Source organism: Callionymus lyra, chromosome 10 (genome assembly GCF_982586985.1).
Source record: "Callionymus lyra chromosome 10, fCalLyr1.hap1.1, whole genome shotgun sequence".
Lineage (NCBI taxonomy): Eukaryota > Metazoa > Chordata > Actinopteri > Syngnathiformes > Callionymidae > Callionymus > Callionymus lyra.
This window is the reverse complement of record NC_141827.1, coordinates 27,759,162-27,780,530: the sequence shown is the minus strand read 5'-3', so window position 1 is coordinate 27,780,530 and position 21,369 is coordinate 27,759,162. Positions and strand designations below refer to the sequence as shown.

Sequence of the window (21,369 nt, the reverse complement as noted above, 5' to 3'; positions counted from 1 at the left end):
AGCACCGAGGTGGGCCGTGACGTCATCATACTTACCGTAACTCTCAGAATAATCAAAACCGTAATGAAGAATGAATTGCGCATACTTGGATTTACTGCTGAACAAACGTGGTCTCGAACACCAATATATATATATATGTTTATTTTATTTTTAATAATGAATAACAATAATGTAAATTGCTTGTAGCGTTTTTGTTACACAACATAAAAATGAAGAACAAATATATACAGCATTATTGACCCATTTATACAAAAATGTTTATCAAACCGACTGAAAAAAAAACACTCGAGACGAACCACAATACAAAAGCATTTTATTTCCTATTATCAAACATCTCAGTTAGCAAAACACATTAAGAAACAATGGCCCCCATAAAGTCAATAGTGTTAGATAGTGTTTCCAACCCCAAATAAATAAAGCCTCTAACAAACAGTATATCCTTTTTTAAATTTTTTTTTTTACAAACTGATCCCAAATTCAGCTTCAATCCTATGTGAAGTAACTAAATCCAGTTAGAAATGTGTCATCAAATGACCTAAAAAACTAGATTGATTTCATCCATTATTCACCATTCTCAAAGCGATCTCAACGGGTGACTATTTTGAAGCACACACTGAGGAACATTCACAGGTCACAAGGTTTAGTGGCAGTGCAAGTGGAAACTGTGAGCTGTCGGCCAGACGTGATCGGCAGTTTCAGCATCTCAGGCTCTCCAGGGAGCCACTGATAAAAGTGCAGAGACACGAGTTTGATGTGGGAAGGCACAGGCGATGAACATACTGTCAGTAGATATGCACTTAGAGTCTCCAGTGTAACCCCTTAGTGTTTCTCATTCACATTAAGACTTGATTTTCCAGAGCTGCAAAAAACAAAAAACAACACAATTAAAAAAAAAAAAGTTTAAATAATGTTTACCCTTGTGTTGTCTCTGGGTCAAAGTGAACAACCTCCACCACAGCATATGTATGAATTGAAGCAAGGGAGGTCGTTCACCTTGACCCAGAGACAACATAAGGATACCATAAACATATTTGTTTTGGGGCCTTTGGGTCACCTTGACCCGGAGATAATAAAGGGATACCAAAAACATATTTGTTTTCGGGCCTTGGAGTCACCTTGACCCAGAGGCCGACACAATGGTTAAACGAATTAAAATTCCCTCTTCAAATTATTATTCTATCCTTTATTATATATATTAAGGTATTATTTTCGAGACATATGATCAAATTTACCAGATTTTTAAGAAATATAAAACAAGTATATGGGTTACAGTGAAGAGCGTTAAATAGCAAAATTAAGTTTTGAACAAAATAATAAAGTTGACATAAAGGAAAGTCAAACAAAACTATTCTACTTAAAAATAAATAATTTAAAGGGCAACTAATGTGTTGATTTAAGTGCATCTTAAATAGATGTTGGACTCTATTGTATCATCAGTGTCTGTTTGTACAAAACTCTCTTTTCATTCAAATATTTACGTTAAAAAAAATGTGCTTAAGCCCCGCCCACTGAGAACAATCTTGTTTACTTTAACCACAACCACTCTGCTGTGATTAGTTAAGGTTTGTCACTGTCCTTATACAAACAAATCGAGGCGTGATTCGCCCAGATTACAGATGGGGGGGAAACTTTATAAAGTAATACGTTCAAAACATGGTCATGATGAGAGACTTACTGCATCTTGGAGAGGAAGACTTCAACATTTGAAAAATGTGAGTGAGTCAGGAGAGTTGGGTTTTCTCATATAGTTGCACTTTAATCTTATTAAGTTTAGTTTAATTAAATTAAAACAAAGTAAAATCTGAAACCATGAGTTAAATAAAGCATGTGTGATATTCCAGTTTTCATGGAATAAAAAGAGACAAGTAAAATAGTAAAGGGTCGACTCACTCTGATGTTGAACCCTAGCAGGTCACTGACCACTGCGGACACAGCAGACAGGATGACAACTCTGGTAATGTTGTAGATCAGAGGGTTTACAGTCAAACCCAGCAGCCGGAATGGAGTATCAAGTTCCTGTTTCCATTTAAAAACAGACTTTATTAGAAGAACAACTAAAAAATATATTTTAAATTTATTATATTATATTATTTATTATTACCTTCATCAGTTTTGTTGCTAGTTTTAAGACATTGTTGACGATACCGAGTTCCTCCTTCTTGTTTGGCTTTTTCTCCATCTTGAGATACAAGTTGATCTGAAACCGAAGGGTTTGATTCAACGGTTGCTGGTTTAAAACACGGAGGACGGAGAGAATGTCACCTGCTCGGTGAGCAGCACAGACGAGTTGCTGTACTTGCAGTTGGTCTCCGAGCCCAGCGTGGCGAGTCGTAACAGGAACAGGATGAGAGAGGAGCCCCAGAGAACCAGCTCCCAGTTGGTCAGGGAGTCCAGGAATGTTTTGTGGCTGCGCAGAAGCTGAGGGGGAGAAGTGGATAGAAGCTAGTTACGCTACGAAATACTAGACCTGATCGGATATTTGTGTCTCATTTGCAAAAATTATCCAGTCATTAAAGTCATCAGAAGATTTTTTTTTAGCTACTTGTTCTTATTACTAACACAAGAATGTTTGGTATAAAAAGATCAACTTCTGGTTCATTACAATCATGAATTATAATTGAAAGATGTTATTATGATTTAGGGGCTCCTGACAGTGCTTCCGAGATCAACCCCCGCAGATGAGACCGACCTGAGCACAGATGATGAATGAAATGGAAAGTGCCAGAAGGAAGATGGTGGAGACGATGACATCGACAGAGCGCTGTGGCCCTCGTCTCTGCAACCGACAGGCAAAAGTTCAAGTCAAACATATGTCATGCGTCTCTTTTTTGCAGTAGCGTAAAAGTACACACACCCTGAGGAAAGAGCGCAGAGACAACCACATCTTGATGTTCTGCACTTTCTTCAGCCTGAAATGAGGGATCTCGGATTTCTTGGCCTTGCGAGCCGAAGTGATGTGGCTGAAGTATTTTGCAAACAAGAGTCTCTGTTGAGAAAACAAACAGATCTCCTGTTATTCACTCTGGTTTGGAGGCAAATAAATAGCACTAGGTGTGAACTAGAGCGCTTAGAAACCTGGAAAGACTACAGTTAATCCCTAGAATTATAAATCCAAACACCTGCTGAGTGTAGTTAAAGACTTGTCTTTAGCACACGTGTTAAACACAACAAGCACAAGAGCTTTAAACAGATATTCAACACTAGTTTAATGTTCACTGATGTATGTTGACGTCATGAACAGGTTTTTCAAAAGAGATCAGGAACGTCAACAATTAAACTGGAGAATGGGGGTGTTTACAAGTGGAAAAATCTTTTCTTGACTCCCCTTGAGCGTCAGACTCAACTTGCAAAGTGAAAAATAGCTTTATCTGATTCAAACTCTTGACTCGGAGTCAGTTCTTGTCTGCTTCTCTACCCATTGAGCACACAAGTCTTTGTCCTGCGTGCAATGTTGAAACAGTGAAGCACAACACGACGCAAAACTTTACGTATAGGACAGGACGAACGGACTTTACAAGTACACTGACAAAAAACTATTCACAAAGTTCCTGTTGTCAAGATTGAAACATTTTTATAGATGTCCTTGTTTTGTTCAGTGATGCCACGCTACTCATTTGGTTTCAATTAAAAAAGGAAAAGTATGTACTTGATGTTTCAGTAGGAACTAACTGACTACTAGGATTGAGAGGTTAACATTCAAATTATTATTTTTAAAAACACTATCAGCGAGTCGAATGAATAACGATTGGCAAACCAAAGGACATGGTATCATCAGTAACATTGTAGCAGCTGATTAGATTCTGAGGAATAAGGAACATTTAAATGACTTTAAATAAAAAGTTCAGAGCTCATCATAGGTCAGAGTTAAAAAAGATCAGAAGATCACAGGGAAAAAAAGGTGATCAACAAATTTAATAAATAATCCTAATAGATTATTTAGAAACTGCTGCCACCTAGCGTCTAAATAAGGTACAACAACGTCAAGAAAACACTCAATCTGTGACTTTTGTTTTGCAAGTGGACAAAATTTAAAAGCGATTTCTTTATTTATTTATTTGCAAAAATGTTCTGGTTGCACCCACCTGTTTGTACGTCCTCTCAGCCACACATATCATGAAGAAGAAGAGTCCCGTGAGACAGACCCTTTGAATGGTGGTGATGAGAAAGAACAAGTTGGCCCGAGCGTAGGCGGGCCTCACTGCAGACTCCAGAAGCTCTGGGAGCGACAGAGAACTGATAGAGCACATGTCCAGGTGCTGGGCCAGGCGAAAGGCGAACGGCAGGAGGGACAGCACGGCCGTCACCACAGCTCCAAACACCAGGTAGCCCACCCCTTGTTCGACCATTTTCACCTGTTGACACAAGAGGATGACTAAATGTAACAAGGATAATGGTACATCAGAGTTTTTTTAATTTTCAACACGAGTAAAATGTACCCTGTTGAGGATGATCCCACTGATTTCCAGCACCGACATTTCCGCCTTCTTGCACTCGCCCTGTTCCCAAATGATAGCACTGACACGGTCTTTAGATGGATGGCAAGCATGAAGCCAAGACAGCTGGTGCTGTGAGTAAAGCAAATTAATATATGATTTAAGTGCAAAAATCTACTTAAAGGGATAGTTCACTCAAAATTCAAATTTCACTGATTTTCTACTTATCCTCGTGTTGATTAAAGGTTGGGATTATTTTCAGAGACATCCGTTTGTTTTCAGAGTTATAGACAAAAATGCATGTTCATATAAGGTCGAGACTGGGACTCACTATTCTTCATGCAAAAAGACTTAAACATCCAAATCACCTCATCATAAATCATAAAAATTTGTCCTGAGAGACCGGGATCTTCTGCTAAAAATATAGACTTTTTATACATTTCTTTCATCTAATTCTGCCTGTAACTCTAAAAAGGATCAGATTAAAATTCTCCCAACCCATAGTCGACATTAGGGTAGAAAATGAGTGTGAGTTTTAAGAGATCAACTTTGATGTAGATAATGTATTTTTCCTCCAAAATGTTGTAGAAGCGTGTCTTACTCCATTGACTCCTTGCTGCAGACTGTCGTCACTGCTCATAGTGCTGGCCTGTGGAAAAGGCATGCCGGTGTTGAACCTTCCCTTCTCATCACTGTCGCTGCTCACGCTGGACCCAGACTCCGGACTCTGCAGAAGCTCCTCCCACATGGTGTCGTCGGTGTCGGAGGCGGCTCGTGGGGCGACCCTGGGCATCAGGCGCTCCACTTCCCGGGGTTTAGCTTTGAATCGATGGTCGTAGTCCTTGATGAGACCAAAGACATGAAAGTGTCACATGTGTGTTGCAGAAGTCGGTGATGGTTTTGGTCTCACAGTCGTGTGGGAGTAGGTCTTCATCATTCTCTTTCTGGGAGTAAGCAAAGGTACAGACGCAGGCCGTAGTGGGATGGATGGTCTGTTTTCCTGCGGATAAATGACTTCCATTGGCGGCTGCCGCACTTCCTCTTCACTTGAGAGCTCATCGGATGCACCGAAGCCAGACTTTCTTTTGGCCTGTTAGAGAATTGAAACCAAAGAGTGAAAAAAATCAATCATATAAAAGTAACTCCTACATTTACCGCTGTACATTTTATTCCTTGATAAACATGGCGGTGTTAACCCGAGCGTTACCTCGGGGTCAAAGTGACCAGAAGTCCCGAAAACAAATGAGTTGTCACAGGGTCAGGGAGGTTGTTCACCTTGACCCAGAGACAAGACAAGGGAGATACCACACAGACATTTATCTTACTTATAGTACTTTAGTAAGGGTTAATCCCGAGACTATATTATTAACTCCAATGAAGAGGTCATGTGTTTGTCTGTGTGATCGAAAACCAACGGAAAAGTTATTAACACTTACTTTATTTTTTAGGAAATTCTTAAAAAATAACTAAGTGAGAGATGTAATTTTAATGTTGCTCTTAAATCACATCATTTCATAAAAACACTGAATCTAATCACATCAATAAACCAAATTTATATGTGACTGAGATAAAAAAAAGTTTTATTTAGGTAGCTAGATAAAGTTAATCTGTCAAAAAAATAATAATTTTGCTCTGAGCCTACTAGTTCCAAATAATGTGATTAGTTTTATTGATTTTATTGCAAGCTGTGTTTTTATGTCATGTGAAATACACTTAAATACTAATTTTCATATTTTGGATTCTGAAGTCTCTAACAATGTTGTCTTCAGTAGCATGAAGAGGGCGCAGGCTGTGCAAAAACCTCCACTAGAGGTCAGTAAAGGGGTTTGGACTAAGTTTTTTTTCCAGCTGAAGATGACGTGACCTCGTTAAATCCCCCACGACAAGTATTTAACCCCAAAATGTAACATCAACTTCATACCCTCCTCTCCTCGCTTCTGTACATCTGTGACTTTTCTTCAAACAGCCAGGGCCCCTGCTGTGTCTCCTCATTGTCGTTTTTGTCCCCTGGTTTTTTCTGTCCTCTTCCTTTTCTTGGCCTGGAGCAATAAATAAGGCGTCTCAGATGAAAAAAAAAAAGAGGAAGATGAGGCAAGAAGCCAGAGCAAGAGCAGTCAATGAAGGATGACTTCAGCAAAGAGTTATTACACAGAACAAAGAACAAACACAGATCAAGCCTATGTTTATGCTGTGTAATGAGAAATGTGATGAGCGGCATGTTTGCACAGGAACATGGGTGTGAGGAGCATATCAATCAGGCACCAGCACCTCCGTCTCCGCGCGGCGCTGCTGGCAGCTGGACTGCCCGAGGGCCACCGGCTGGACTCGGTCGACACGATCTGGCAGTGCACGGTCCCGAGCAGGAGCATCAAACACATGGGCCCAAACACCTCGCTGAAGGAAGCCCCCGGGATCTCCAGGTACAGCATGATAGCAGCCACTGAGGGAAGAAAAACAACCACAGAAGTCTCACAGGAGGTCATTACAGCATTTATGCACACTGATGAGGTTTGTTTGTTAACTGGTGAAACACAAACAACACAAAGATATTTCCTAAGGCTGACGGTGTTTCATACCTTGCACGACACCTGAAAGTTAGTTGCAATGATAGGATATGTTGCGATATATATTGTGATACTGTAGTAACAAGGATAGATTAGTATGGTCTAGTACTTGACTCTGGTGTTGCAGAATTTACAGACCCCATGACTCTTCACAGTCGTAACGGCTTTCATTCGTTTTGAAACCAAAAACATGTCCAAACATCAGCTTTAAAAGCAGCCCGGAGTCGACTGTATCCTCTTGTTCCCAGTCATTGCTGTGATCTCGCAGGATTTCAGACTTCCTTTAGCTGTGATGGACGCTTGACTGTTGCCACCAAGTGGAAGTTTAATTGCAAAAGGCAAAGCAAACGGCTTGAATATTCTCACGTTAATTTTCAAGTAAAATCGTAATATAGTGCGGTCGAATACCGATACAGTATCGTGAAAGAAATATCACTATGTATCGCTTGATATTTTCTAACACCCCTAGTCAACATGTTAGAGAACTTTTCAACTGTGCAACAACCTTGCATGAAGTAGAGCACGAGGATGCATGAGGAGATGGACTTGGAGGTGACCTGGATCCACCACTGGAAGAAGAAAGGGAACAGCAGCACTCGGACCAGACCTTTGCGGGTCAGAGAAGTCCAGGGACTCTGTGGTTTGGCTTTGCTGAAGGTAGAACCTGTTATTCAAATTGATCCGAACTGGAGTCAGATTCCAAAAACAAAAGTCAACAACAGTTCCCTTCATTTACCTCTGACTAGATCCACGTCAATAAGGTCCGGCTTGATGTGTCCGATTTTTCTGGGCTTGCTGTCCAAACCCTTGATCAACACAAATTTAGTTTTCCAACATGTGGCACATAATTTAATATAATTAAATGAAAAAATGTAAACTTACATTTAGATCCGGCTGCTCCAGTGACTTCTCCCACACTTGCTGATCATACGCTCCAATCTGAAGCAAAAATGTATTTCCCTCATTCAACTAAAATTACTAAAAATACATAATAAAAGATAAGCTTAAAATTCAGTGATGAACATTATTCAAACTTGATCCTAAAGAAGATTGATCAATATTTGTGGCCCGTTTCAAATCTTGTGACCAACGCAAACGATGTGGTAAAGGGAAGGATGTTGCAAAAACAAATGGCTTACAAAACACTTTTTTTATTTTCTCACGACTGGAGAGGCTCATATTTTGAACATATCCACAAATATTATACTTTAAATAGACACATTATATGTGATTAAGGTGGACATGGAAAATTGTTATCTATTTATTTAATAGCCATTTAACTTACAGAAAAAATGAAATAATAGTAAAGTTCTGCAACATAATGAGTTTAAGACTCATGTATAAAAAAAATGTTTTTTGACTAATTATTAAGCTTTAATAAAGTTAATATTCCACTTTATTCTAATATTGTTTCTCTTTTGCAATACAATATTACATATTTACCCTTAATAGTTTAATATTTTTTCCTGCAATCGCCTTAATGTTAACTTTGAAATGTGCTGTAAAGAATTATTCTTATTATTATGATTATAAAGACGAATTATTATAGGATATAAATAAAAATGTATTGTCAATTTTACTGTATAATTATTTATTCACGAACTGTACTGTTATCTCAACTCTGAACATATTTGAAAACGTTTCTTCTTTTTCTTCAACATCATATTTACTATACTTAATAACAACATCAAATATAAAGTTATTTCTTTTGTAATAGTTGTATTACATCTTCACACAAATTATTTTTTCTTTTTTTTCCAGTAGTATCATAATATTTACCATGTGTATTTTTGTGTTTGGATCAGTAATATTAAAAGAACATTATTAAGGAAGGTCCAAAGTCTTTCCTCGCAAAAGCAACAGATGAAAGATAATATTGACACACTGTGCGTTTGTTTTGGAAATCATGCAATAATATAAAAGTCAATGACAAACAGAGGAGGGTTTGAACAGAGCTGTTGATCTGACTCACCTTCTCCTGGTACCAGGATATGGTGGCCATTGTGGGGCTTTATCTAGAAGCGGGTCAGCTCATTTCACAGCACAAAGGCTGATGGACCGAACACGAATCCAACCTTTTTACTAAGCAGTGAAATAACACGTAGCGTAAAACATGGCTGGAAACAACGAAAGAAGTTAAACCACAGATGAAAGTTGAACTTACCCGTGATATAAACCAGGGGGTGACTCGTCGTTAACTAGTATAAACTTAGTGATCATTCTACAATCCTGGAACGGTGTTATAGTCTGGCGTCGATTTCTCATCGAATATTCCACTCTGCTGAACTTTAACTCAGAGCAACGACGCCGAGACTGGCCAATAACATTAGCACGTTTCTATAGAGCCCAGATTTGTTTAACGTCCACAACTAACTCAACTAACTCAACTAACTTCACTTTTGTTTGACAGCTCGGTTCCGCTTTCCAGTTTCCGGGTGTGCGAAAGTTGAGTAAATGTACCCGTATTTTTGCCTTTCAGGCATACCTTAACGGCAGAAATGCATCGCGTACTTCCTGAAACATCGTCAAATGTTAGAAAATCTGCGATATATTCGTGTTTAAATACACAACTACTGAAAATACAAAATAGAATATAGTAGACGGTTGTCGCAACTGATGTGTCGTGTGACCTTTAAGACAACAAACGGGTAAAACAACGGAATAAACGGTAATAAACAGTTCCGAATAATCTGCTTAAAAGTTAATGTTTTGTTCGTGGAATAAGATAACTTTAAGTTCAAGGATATGCATGTTTTCTAAATCAGAACAAGTATATATTAAGCGCATAACACAATAATTGATAATATCAAAACTTCTTCAGTGTATATACTCACCTCACCAAACACTATTTTACTATTTATCACTTATTTTTCTAATCAAAGGATTTGGGAATTTACCAACAACATATAAAAATCAAAGGCTTTTTGCCTTTTTTAAACGGTCAAAGGTAAGGTTTTGAAGGTCATAAAGGTATTCTTCAGCCCAATAATACTATGAGTACTAGTATTATTTAAGGTACATGTTTGAAATATTAAATTACTTAGTGTTAAGCTAGTTCAATTTGACCATCTTCTAACATACTAGTGAAGTTTTTTGACATGAAATGCAACCAATGATTTATTTAAAGGTCAAGTATTTGTGAAGTAATTTGGGAGTAAAAATCTGGCTTTAGTTTGGTCAAAGAAATCTTTAAAAAATCTTTGGATCATGAAATCAAACAATTTGTATTTTTAACTTTTATATAAGTGCATGCTTTTATTGGAGTTTTTTTTTTACAACTTTTAAAAGAGAGCAAGCGTTTTTGAACACACTCATTCATTGTCTACCGATTTATCCCGGGGTCGGGGTCGCGACGAGACTGGAGCCTATCCCAGTATCATAGGGCGAGAGGCAGGGGACACCCTGGACAGGACGCCAGTCTGTCGCAGGGCATGTTTCCTAACACATAACAAACATATTTAAGAAGAGGATCTATAGACTAAATCCAAAGCCCATTCATTAATGATCAGAACGGTGATCCAGGAGATCTGTCTTGAGAATCTTAAGTCTGAGAAGAACAATATCACTTGTTTGACGTTGACTCTTGAGTGTCCGAGGATGTACACATGATCTTCTCCTTGACCTTCTTGTTGGATGAAATGATAAAGTACGGACTGAAAGCGGCGTAACAGGACGAGAAGAACACCCTCATGTCGGCCACTACCGGGGACACGTTGGCCACAGTCAACATGTAAATCCAGATCACGTTATCAATCCCGAAGAACACCACGTACAGGATGACAAGCGTGACCACGGTCTTCACCGCTCTCGTTTCGGCGCCGCCGCCCTGCGGACGCCTGATAGCCTTCACCTGTCGGCTGTGGCTGTGCAGGAGCACCAGGATGTAGACACTGGAGCCCACCATGAGGGCCACGAAGGCAAAATCCCTCCCTGAAACAGCCACGCCGTTGATCACGTACGACAGGTTGTCTCTGAAATCCACGTGGCAGAAGCCGAGGTTGAGGGTGTAGGCGGGCACAGTGCCGTTACGGGGCGCCATGGAGAAGAACGGCGCCGCGATGCAGACGGCCATGTTTAGTAGCCAGAGTCCTGCGAAAGTAGGGAAGACAAGGGAGGGAAGGAGTAGCTTCACCCTGGACAGGTGTGGCCCGGCGGGGGCGATGGTGAGCGCCTGGAACACGCTGAGCATGCAGGTGATGCAGACGGACAGGGCGCGGACGACGCGGTAGGTGTAGATCACCACCTTGCAGCCGGGGTCGTTCAGGAGACCCTCCAGGCCGAACACGGTCATGGTCTGAGGGACGCAACGAGTCAGTAGCAGCATCAGATTGGCGAAGGCCAAGTGACACAGGATCCAGTGAACAGGTATCCGCTTGGGTTCCTTGAAAATGATGCTAACATACGCTAACAGCACCACAGCGTTCCCCAAAATACCCAAACCGGTCTGCAAAAGAAAGGAAACCCCTTTAATTGTGACGCAGAGATCCATCCCTTGTTTCTTCACAATAAATCTGTTTAAAACATACTACAACATAAAAGATGCTTCGCTTCTAGAGCCTCTCAACTGACGAAGGATGTGATCATCGTTTATATTTTATAGTCCTGAGAGATGTCTCTGGCGAATGAACCGCCACAAATTAATCGAGGGTCTCAGAGGGCAGTTCATTAGTCCAGGGAACACTTTCAGTTACAGCTTGGGGATTTGTTATTTTCCGCATTGTTAAAATCATGAGCAAAGTTCTTCGTGGTTCAGTCATGGTGGGCTGGAACGAAAATAAGTTGATATAATTCGGGATTTAAATCTTAGGAGCAGGAGATGTTGGATGGACCACAGGAGGAGACTTCAGAATAAGAAACTTTCATTGCCAGTGTTGTAAACACAAGATAGATTTATTTTTGTGGTCGAAATACAGAATAAAAGAATGAGAAAATGACACAGACTAAGAAAAACAGAACCTTGTCTTTTACTGAGCTTGATAAGGGGTTAATGCAAAACAGTTGTTGTAGTATATACTGTATATATATTTAAATTCAGAAGAAGCCTCTAAGATAATAGATGTAAGCCAGGTTCACTCACATTTGTATTCCTTAAAATAAACAGACATGAGCAAATAACCTAAACCCTGTTTCAAAACATTGATCTACACGTTTTAAACGAAAAAGAAACGAACAGCTTTAACCTTTTGTTTTGATTTTCTTTCGTTCTTTTAAAAGCATATGCTGATCTGAGTTGGCCAGGTGGGGGCGCTCAGTGGTCACCCCTCTCTTGTCGGGTGAGACACACACCGCCGTGATCGTATAGTGGTTAGTACTCTGCGTTGTGGCCGCAGCAACCCCGGTTCGAATCCGGGTCACGGCACATTTTTTTTTCCCAATTTGACTTTGAGTGGTCTTTTTAAACCACGAAATAATACCCATCAGTTTTTGGATTTTAAAAAGCGAGAATTGTATCTCATTAATCAATAAGCAAAAAGTTGTGAGTATGACTAATCTAATGATAATTCACACAAAATTAAAATGTCATTTTCTACTCACCCTCATGTCGACTAAGGGTTGGGATTATTTAGTTCCTTTTCAGAGTTACATACAAAATGTATACTAATACTTAAGGCTAATGTAGCGACTGATGCTCAATTGTCTTTATCTTCATCCAAAAAGAAACAATTAAAACACCTTAATACCAAATACCTCCATACAGCTCGTCTGTAGCGTCCATCTTGTATTGAAGCCTCGACATGAGGAATTATCAAAAATAAACTTGAAGTCTATATTTAGCTTGATTTAGCATATCCCAAACAATCATTATACATCATATGCACTTACAATGTGTTTCAATGAGAGACTGTGAACTTCCTGTACAAAAAATCTTTAAATATACAGTCTTATTTTAGTTTTTTGGAACAATTCCTGTTGTCTAGGCTTCAATACAAGATAAATGTTACAGACGAGCAGTATGGAGGTATTTGGATGTTTTTAAATGTCTTTTTGGACTGAAAATGAAGACGAGTGACTACATTTTTACATTAAAATTTAAGTAAGTAAGTAATTAATTTGTATTTATATAGCGCTTCTCCAGACCAGGGTCACAAAGCGCTTAAACAATCAAAACAATACTCAATAAAAGATATACTTTAAAGGTCAAGATAATACTGAGAACAACACAGGAGTTCCAAAAAATCATGGAAAAGCTTGAACAAGTAAAAACGTCTTAAGATGTTTCTTGAAGGAGTCAGTAGATCCATCAAGCACAAAGAGAGAGGAAGATCGTTACATTAACATTACATTTTGCCTTTAACTCTAAAAAGAAACAAATTACTCTGAAAATAATCCCAACCCTTGACTATCACTGAAAGTAGTAGATTAGATTAGTTCAGATTTAAACCTAAACCTATGTTTTCAGTATTATTTAAATCCTGTCACAGGATTATGTAACAACACACTGGCTTGTTCAATAATTATTGTATTTATTTGAATTAAAACTGAGAGTAAAAACAACCAGTGAGTCAGCGAGTGAAAACTAAAAGTAGCATATATCTGTGAAGACTTCATTTGAAAAGAATGAAAGACCTCCAGGCTGTATCACCCGCGTCAAAGCATATTAACTTTAAGCTTGAGTGTTCAGGATATATTTCATCATCATAAATGATAATTGAAAAAGCCTGAGGTCATGAGTGCCTCGTGAACTCTTGTAGAGCAAAGTTTTTAATGGACTCAGTTCAAAGTTTCTTAAAGCAAAAGAGACCACAATGTGTTGCAATCAATTACGCAGCTGATTCCCCCACGGAGCTGAGAGATAGAGGGAAGAAAGCCCTGTAGAGACCAGATCAGTACGTCGGGATTGGTAATGTAAAAAAAAAAAAACAGCCTTAATGACGCCTCATCAAGGCGCTTTTAGATGCACAGCTGCTGCACGAACTCCGTCTTTCTCGTGACCCCAGAGCATCTGAAATGACACAGCGGAGCGAGACAATTAGTCGAATTACAACGAATGTTTGCACTAATTAGGAGAACAGGGACTTCCAGCTATTATTCATTTATGACGCGCACACTTGACATCTGATACAGCTCAAGTTGGTAATCCAGACCACAGCTTCTCATCCACAGAAGGTGCACATAAAGTGTTTAATCTCAAGGGTTAGTACTTTAAATAAAAGTCACATGATGATCCCATATGTTTTTTCTTCATGTGAATATACTCCAAGAGCTAATTAAAACGGCGTGTTCTAGCATGTATTTCTCAAGGGAATGTAACAACAGGCGGTGTGTTGTAAGCATCAGTATTTTCATCTACGATAACATGTTGTTGATTCTTAAAGAAAATCCATCTGAGGAGCTTCAATTATACCGGAGAAGAAAAACATGATTGAGCAAAGAAATGTATGTCGCGTCCTGTACATTTGGGAACGAAGCCATGTGTCACAAACGATTGGAATATTTGTGTCACATTTACCAAACAGACAATTTTAAAAACTCTAAACGTAAGCTGTGTCATGTAACTATAGTAATATACTTACAGTAATATACTTACAGTAATATACTTACATACATAAATTTGCTTGGTAAGTTACATACTTGCAGCTATAAAGGTACGTTACATTTGTTTGTGTTGAGTGGGAAGCTAAGTTAACTGTAGTTGCTTTTAATTTACCAACATGTATCAATTAAGTAAGTAAGTAAGCAAGTCATTTGTATTTATATAGTGCTTTTTCAGACCAGGGTCAAAAAGCGCTCAAACAATCAAAACAATACTCAATAAAAAATATACTTTAAAGGTCAAGATAATACTGAGAACAACACAGGAGTTCCAAATTAAAATTGTAGCATCTACGCTGTTAGGTCAACTCTTGTTCATTTTAACCAAACAAGCTGTTAGCTTTTCTTAATACTTTTATTGCAGGTAATGCTTGCTAGCCAACATATAAATAAACAATTTATTAAACGTGTTATGTGATTTTTTTTTTATAACAATATTTTATTATAAAAGCTGTTGCTCATTACCAAAGCTCTATTTAAAAAGCTAACACTTAGTAATAAAAGTTTCTGTAATAGTAATTACTTCATGTTTTACATCATAAAAATAGTCTCTTTACAACTGAACTATATCACAATTGGGGCGAAATAAATATGCTGTAGGTTTTTAGACAACTGTGCGAATTCACAAATTCATGGTTTTTAAAAATGTTTTCACAAATCTACTCTTCAAATGTCATTTTCAATGTCAAATAGATACTTCCTGTTAACGTCTAAACATATCAATTTTCTGCTTTACTTTTGAAAACATACAGAAAGATAGAGATAAATACTTACATAAACGCTCCTTTTCCCCCATAATAATTATGCTTAAAACCATGATATTTAACCAAGAACTACTCTAACACTGCAGCGTATACTAGCCCTGAAAGTTGTGTCTCCAACGGCCTGTAATATTGATGGGCTGCACTTGCATGTGAAAGGAGTCGACCTCCGAGGACATCGATTTATTTGTGTCTGTACACGCATGCCTCGGATGATTTCTGATGCGACTATAAAAATACACACAACAATGAATAATGTATAATGCTGGAATACACATTTCACTGAGCCATGAAATCATTTTTATTTATCACTTTTCTGTATATTAATGGAATGAATTTGACCATAGAATACCCCCAAGAGGGCAAAACAATCTAAATAAAACAAGATGGATTACATTGGAAGGGAAAAGTATTCACTACAAAATCATAGAATATGTATTATATTTCTGTAGTAGATGTTTGATACGTATCAATAACTATTTTCTCACAGCTAAAATAAAATAAAATAATATGAGCAGCCATCCAGAAATAAAAAATGGTTCTTATTTCCTATAATTTGATATAAGTAGCTGACACCTGTCATCACACACTAAATTATGCAAGATATTCTTTTATATTATATTAATAATATATGAATGTAATTCCACGATGAGAAACTAGCTGCCGATTAAATACTGTAAGTTGGAAAAAATAATGTTATTCTGCTTCCCCTGGAATGAAACAATCATACCCTGGATATATAATGTTTAAAACAAAGTTTATTGCAAGTATTTTTCAGATTGGGACGATTGCTGGAGTTGTCCTTTATCTCCACGGAGGGGCACTGTTGTACTTATTTAAACGTCATTGTAGCTGGAGTTGACAAAAAAACCCATTTGTATTAGATGCTCCTCACTCTGAATTTATATACGAAGTTTCTAAAGTTTTTCTTATTAGCCTATCATTTAAATACATCCATTCAACTGTTACAACTTTAGCTGGTGATTATAATTTCCAAAAACTTAAAGCAGCTCTATGCGATTTTTAGTCGAGCGACACCACTGGACTAAAGTGGTAGTGTTTAGCCGACGGGAGACATTTCCCATGAGCACTTGCTAAACATCGCAAAAATGTCCCGGTTTGCAGCCGTTTTCTGTTTCCAGACTTCCATTCCATTACCCCCCCATCCTTCCTCCCAGCCGGTCAAAGCGGCAGGCCGTCAACAATGAGTCTGGTTCCGCTCGAGGTTTCTGCCTTCTAAAAGGAAGTTTTTCCTCGCCATTGCTCACTGTACAGCTCACTGTACAGTGTTTTGTTTCTTGCTCTTTGTTGAATTGCTGGGATCTATTTTTCCTTAATCAACTGTAGTCTTATTTCAACTGTATAGTGTCTTGAGATAACTCTGTTATGATAAGACACTTTAAATAAAATTGAATTGAATTGAATTGAATTGAATTGAATTGATGAATGGAGGATGGATACTGTAAGGAAATGACAACTTTACTGTAATCAATCATCTAGATTTAACACACATTTCAAATAGTCACTTGATTAACTGATGATCTTACATATTTAATTCATATTAAATAATCATTGTCTTGCAGTGCATTCACTTAAACTAAACTCAGGTTCACAACTCAAAGGCCGAGGTCACAAACCCTCACACACACAGAAAGATTAAACAATCCCAGATTCCAGGAAGTCTGGACACCTGTCTGAGAATTCACTCTGAAGGACACAAGTCGCTGGGAATAAACTCTCTCCAGAAAACAACAACCTTCAGTAAGTTTCCACTACGATCACGTGCGACGGCCATCTTAGAATCAAGTGTTTACAGTCACTGACCAATCCTACATTCACATTTGACTAGAGGTGTTAACCTGAATATTCTACTATAAAGATCCACCATTTTGTCTGATCGTTGCGTTCTGGCATTCGAAGACATCTGCGATAGATCTCTCTGCTTGCTAGCGGCCGTGTTCACGTAAGTTTGTCTCTGACTTTTGCATAATTCACTAAACGAGCATTTTTCTTAAACTCATCCATGTGTCTGTCCTTCATTCCATCACCACGTACGAGGCTGGGGAAGGGTCGGTTCATCGGAACACAAAAACCCCTAACAATACCGATGAGGTAATGAATCAGATTGTGGATAATAATATATGATATGTTTATGATGGCTTTTTGAATAACATAACTTTAACTTTGTTCTTGTACACTAATTCACAACCAGCCCGATATGTAGCATGTTCACACCATCCCCAAGGACTTGTGAACTAGTTTTAAGTTGATGTGTCATCAAGTTATGTATTCCAAAAATATTAAGGTACCCAAAGCTACCTAGAGCTGCTTTAAAGTAAAACAATAGACACAGTTTTAAAATATGGGTGGAAAAAAAAAAGTTTCATTGAATATCTCAGAATATTAATCAATTTAATTTAATTTATACTTATGTTTTGCTGTGGATTTGATGGTCTAAATAACAGTTGATATGACCATTTTCATTTTTAAAGCATGTCTATTCTCCATTCTGATCTATATAAAAGATATATTTTTTATTATTATATATATAAATAAAATTGTTTTTATATTATATAAAATTATTTTCATTTTTTAGATAATCTCGATCCATAGTTTTTATGTAGTTCTACTGTTACCATATCTTTTTTTGTTTTAACTGTTGTTTTTTGTAGTTGCTAATTATGCTAACTATTAGCGCTCACAGGGTTTTAGCGATAAAAAATGAATTGCATTTCCTATATATACAATTGATTTTTATTTATTGTTAATATTATCTCGTTTTTATTTCACTTATATCATTACATTCTTTTATTCTGCTTTTGTCACCACAAAAAAGTTTTTTCAACACTGGCAATAATAGTCTGCAATATTTACAAATTAGTTCCAGTTACACTTTGCAATTATAATTTTTTTCTTTCTTTTCTATAAAATTGACTTATGTGATATTTTTTCCTGAGTGATCTTTAAAATCTTTAAAAAAAATGAAATTAAAATCAACACGTTTTTATATCTTCATAATAGAATTTTTCAATTAATTTTTTTATTGTTAAAATTGTGTCCTTGATATCTATACCTTTATTTCAAGTGCATTTTTTAATCACAATAATCCAAATTGACACTCATCCCGCAGTGTTTCGTACCACCTCACAATTCTAACATATGATAGTTTTTTTTTTTACGTTTAATGTCACAACTCTGTCGTATGAAAGAGCGAATAAAACGATTTAAACTGTGTAAAGTGAATTTTTAAACTGAATTACTAATAAATAATAGTACTTCTGGGGTTAGACTAACCACCCCAGTACATTTTGTATTATGTAACTCTCTCGTTAAATAACAAACCTATAGTTTCTCTTCAAAAAGAAAAATTATGTTTCAAATAAAGTGTCTCTTGTCTGTTACGGGTAAAGATGACTAATTTGCTATCTGAAAAAAATGATGATAGTGAAATGGATTAATTTCTGTGTTTTAAAAATAAACCATTTAAAGTTTGTGTTCAAGAATAGGATTAGCAAACACATATCTAATATCTAAGACCTTTGTTTGTGTACTTGTAAATGCAGCGGCTCAGTCTCGTCCTCTAGCCCCCATGAGATTAGACCTCGCTTGTCTGTGTTATCCTGTTCCTTTGACACCGACAGGGACAGGGACGCAGTCATGTGGATTGATTTTGAATAATTGGTGGCCGAGGGGATGCACGTCGAGAGTCAATGGACCGTGCAGACTTGATCCCGCACACAATTGTGCGACCAACAAAGTATAAAAGACAGACAGGCTGGCATCTTCGGAGAGGGGTCGATGGGTGTCATAACCTGGGTTCTAGTAACCTGTTGATTTTTCCGTGGATCAACATGGGCGTGCCCTCCGAGACGTTCGTCCGTGCCATGCTGTACTTATCGCTCACTGTGGTCGGGGTCCCCGGCAACATCATTGTCATCATGTCGCTCCTCCTGCTGACGCACCAGAAGCACCGGCTCCTGCCGGCGGACGCCATCCTACTCCACCTGGCCCTCGTCAACCTGCTGGTGGTAGGGGTGCGCTGCCTGGCCGAGACCCTCGCCTCCCTCCACGCCGCCGCTGGTATCTTCCGAGACGTCGGATGCAAAGCGATCATCTTCGTCTACAGGACGTCCCGGGCTCTCTCCATTTGGCTGACTTTCTTGATGAGCGCCTACCAGTGTCTGAGCATCGCGCCTCCCGGCTCACGGTGGGTCTCCGCTCGCACTTTGGTCGCCGACTACTTGTGGTTGTTCTTTATGCTATTCTGGCTGATGAACATGGGCATGAGCAATGCCGCCATCCTCTTCTCTTTGAGCAGCGAGACCAACGTCACGCAAAATAATCACGCCATCAACGTGGAGTTCTGCCACGTGCGCTTTCCTTCCAAGCTCTCCAAGGACGTGAACGGCGCCTTCCAGGTGGGCAGGGATGTGGTGCCGATGGCCCTCATGGCCCTCGCCAGCCTCATCCTCCTCGTCTTCCTCTTCAAGCACAGCCGGCAGGTGAAGGGGCTTCGCGGCAACAGCGGCGGGGGAGGCGCCGAGCAACGCGCCGCCAAAGCCGTGGTGACACTCGTGACTCTGTACGTGGTTCTGTACGGCATCGACAACGGGATTTGGGTTTACACTCTGACCGTTAAGAAGACCATGAGCAGCTCGCTGCTTTCCGACCTGCGGGTTTTCTTCTCCTCGCTGTACGCGGCGCTGAGCCCTCTGGTTATCATCGCGTCCAACCGCAAGGTCAAACGCTCGCTGAGTTGCTTAAGGCCGGAGAAGAACGACCCGAGGAAGGTGACGAGCGTCTCCACGTCTGCGACATCGTTCATTTCAAAATGACTTGTGTTCATCAATTGCTTAGTGATATCCTATCAAAACGTTCCTCTAATGTTTATAAATGATTGTAAAAAAAACCCAACAACTATACGAATTCAGGTCCATTTAATTTATCGTCCATTTATTCTTTTTGTTTGAGTGGTTCCGTCTCTGTCTGTCACTCTCCCTGGCTTTATTTATCAGTTCGCTCGCCTTCATTCTTAATTGGCTGGAAGAATTAGAGACTGGGAGCTCAATGGAGCTGTCAAATGACTTCCAGCTGCCCATTTAGCAATAATGAAGCCGTTGAATCGACCTGGAAAATGTCCTCGGCTAACGAGGCAGGTTAATTGTCCCGCGGAGAATCAGCTAAACCTGATGGGAGAGTGCGGCTTTTGTACAAGGGCGATAATGTGTCCACAGGTGGGTGTCGAGGTGACAAATGCTGTAACACATTCACACAAAGATGAGAACATGTTTTGCATATTAATATCATTTTTTTTTCAGTATTGGTATTTCCTTCAGAAAACATTGAAAGGATGAGCTGTAAAGTGTTTTATTTGGGGGTAAAACACCCAAAACTATAGCACCTGTATGTAGCTTGTAGTGACTGGAGCTCATTTGCCTTCGTCTTCATCTTCCATGAGGAAGTATTCGGACATACTTTTTTGTCTATAACTATAAAAAAGAAACACATTTCTCTGAAATTAATCCCAACAATTACTTCACATGAGGGTGATTAGAAAATGAGTGAATTTTGTGGGAACCGTCCATTGAACATTTTGTTTTTTTTTCCAGTGATGCTATTTTAGTTTTGCTGATTGAATAAGTTTTTGATAATATTCCCTACGTTAAAATGGTCTTTGTTAAAAAAAAGAAGCTTGGGGCTCCTGAATAGGGAATTCTCAACCTGGACATCTAAGGAAACCAACGGTAACTGGGACAAGAAAAGTACAACATTTTTATGAATTAAATTATATTATTTACAAATTATATCAGATTAAGCATTGTCGCATCAAACAATACTAAAAAATAATGAAAGTATATCTATATATATTTTCAAGTTACTCCATCATTTGCTCATTTTTTGGGTAGATCTTGGTAGAGCAGGTTTTTTTGAAACGGTTTCTAACCTCCGTGGCACAAATACAGCAGTTGGTATGTTCCCAATATAGTGTTGTCTTAAGCTGGGGTTGAGCCAGGACTACTGTAATTCTGTTACTTTTCTTTAACTATAAACAGATTTTTTTTTTTCTTCATTAATAAC

General features: G+C 38.6%; 3 protein-coding genes and 1 non-coding gene across 4 annotated transcripts; 2 read left to right on the top strand and 2 right to left on the bottom strand.

Moving 5' to 3' along the window:
- Positions 1-296: 296 nt before the first annotated feature.
- Positions 297-9,798, bottom strand: phtf1 (putative homeodomain transcription factor 1). Its single transcript, XM_087800669.1, has 17 exons — positions 9,162-9,798; positions 8,970-9,079; positions 7,880-7,936; positions 7,734-7,803; positions 7,503-7,661; positions 6,702-6,873; positions 6,355-6,472; positions 5,344-5,523; positions 5,035-5,274; positions 4,437-4,565; positions 4,083-4,352; positions 2,855-2,986; positions 2,690-2,776; positions 2,263-2,418; positions 2,102-2,197; positions 1,891-2,016; positions 297-859 (listed from the first exon to the last, which is right to left on the bottom strand). Exons 2-17 carry the CDS (start codon positions 8,997-8,999, stop codon positions 839-841), a joined length of 2,043 nt encoding a protein of 680 aa, XP_087656795.1. The 5' UTR covers positions 9,000-9,079; positions 9,162-9,798; the 3' UTR covers positions 297-838.
- A 761-nt stretch (positions 9,799-10,559) lies between these two features.
- ora1 (olfactory receptor class A related 1) lies at positions 10,560-18,950 on the bottom strand. The gene is made up of 2 exons (XM_087801791.1): positions 18,843-18,950; positions 10,560-11,441 (listed from the first exon to the last, which is right to left on the bottom strand). The coding sequence occupies exons 1-2, from the start codon at positions 18,948-18,950 to the stop codon at positions 10,560-10,562; spliced, it is 990 nt and encodes a 329-aa protein (XP_087657917.1).
- Positions 12,285-12,356, top strand: trnah-gug (transfer RNA histidin (anticodon GUG)). The gene has a single exon. It is a non-coding gene; the product is annotated as a tRNA-His (tRNA).
- Positions 18,951-19,142: 192 nt separating the features above from the next.
- Positions 19,143-20,126, top strand: ora2 (olfactory receptor class A related 2). Its single transcript, XM_087801790.1, has one exon. It carries the CDS (start codon positions 19,143-19,145, stop codon positions 20,124-20,126), a length of 984 nt encoding a protein of 327 aa, XP_087657916.1.
- The last annotated feature ends 1,243 nt before the right edge of the window (positions 20,127-21,369 follow it).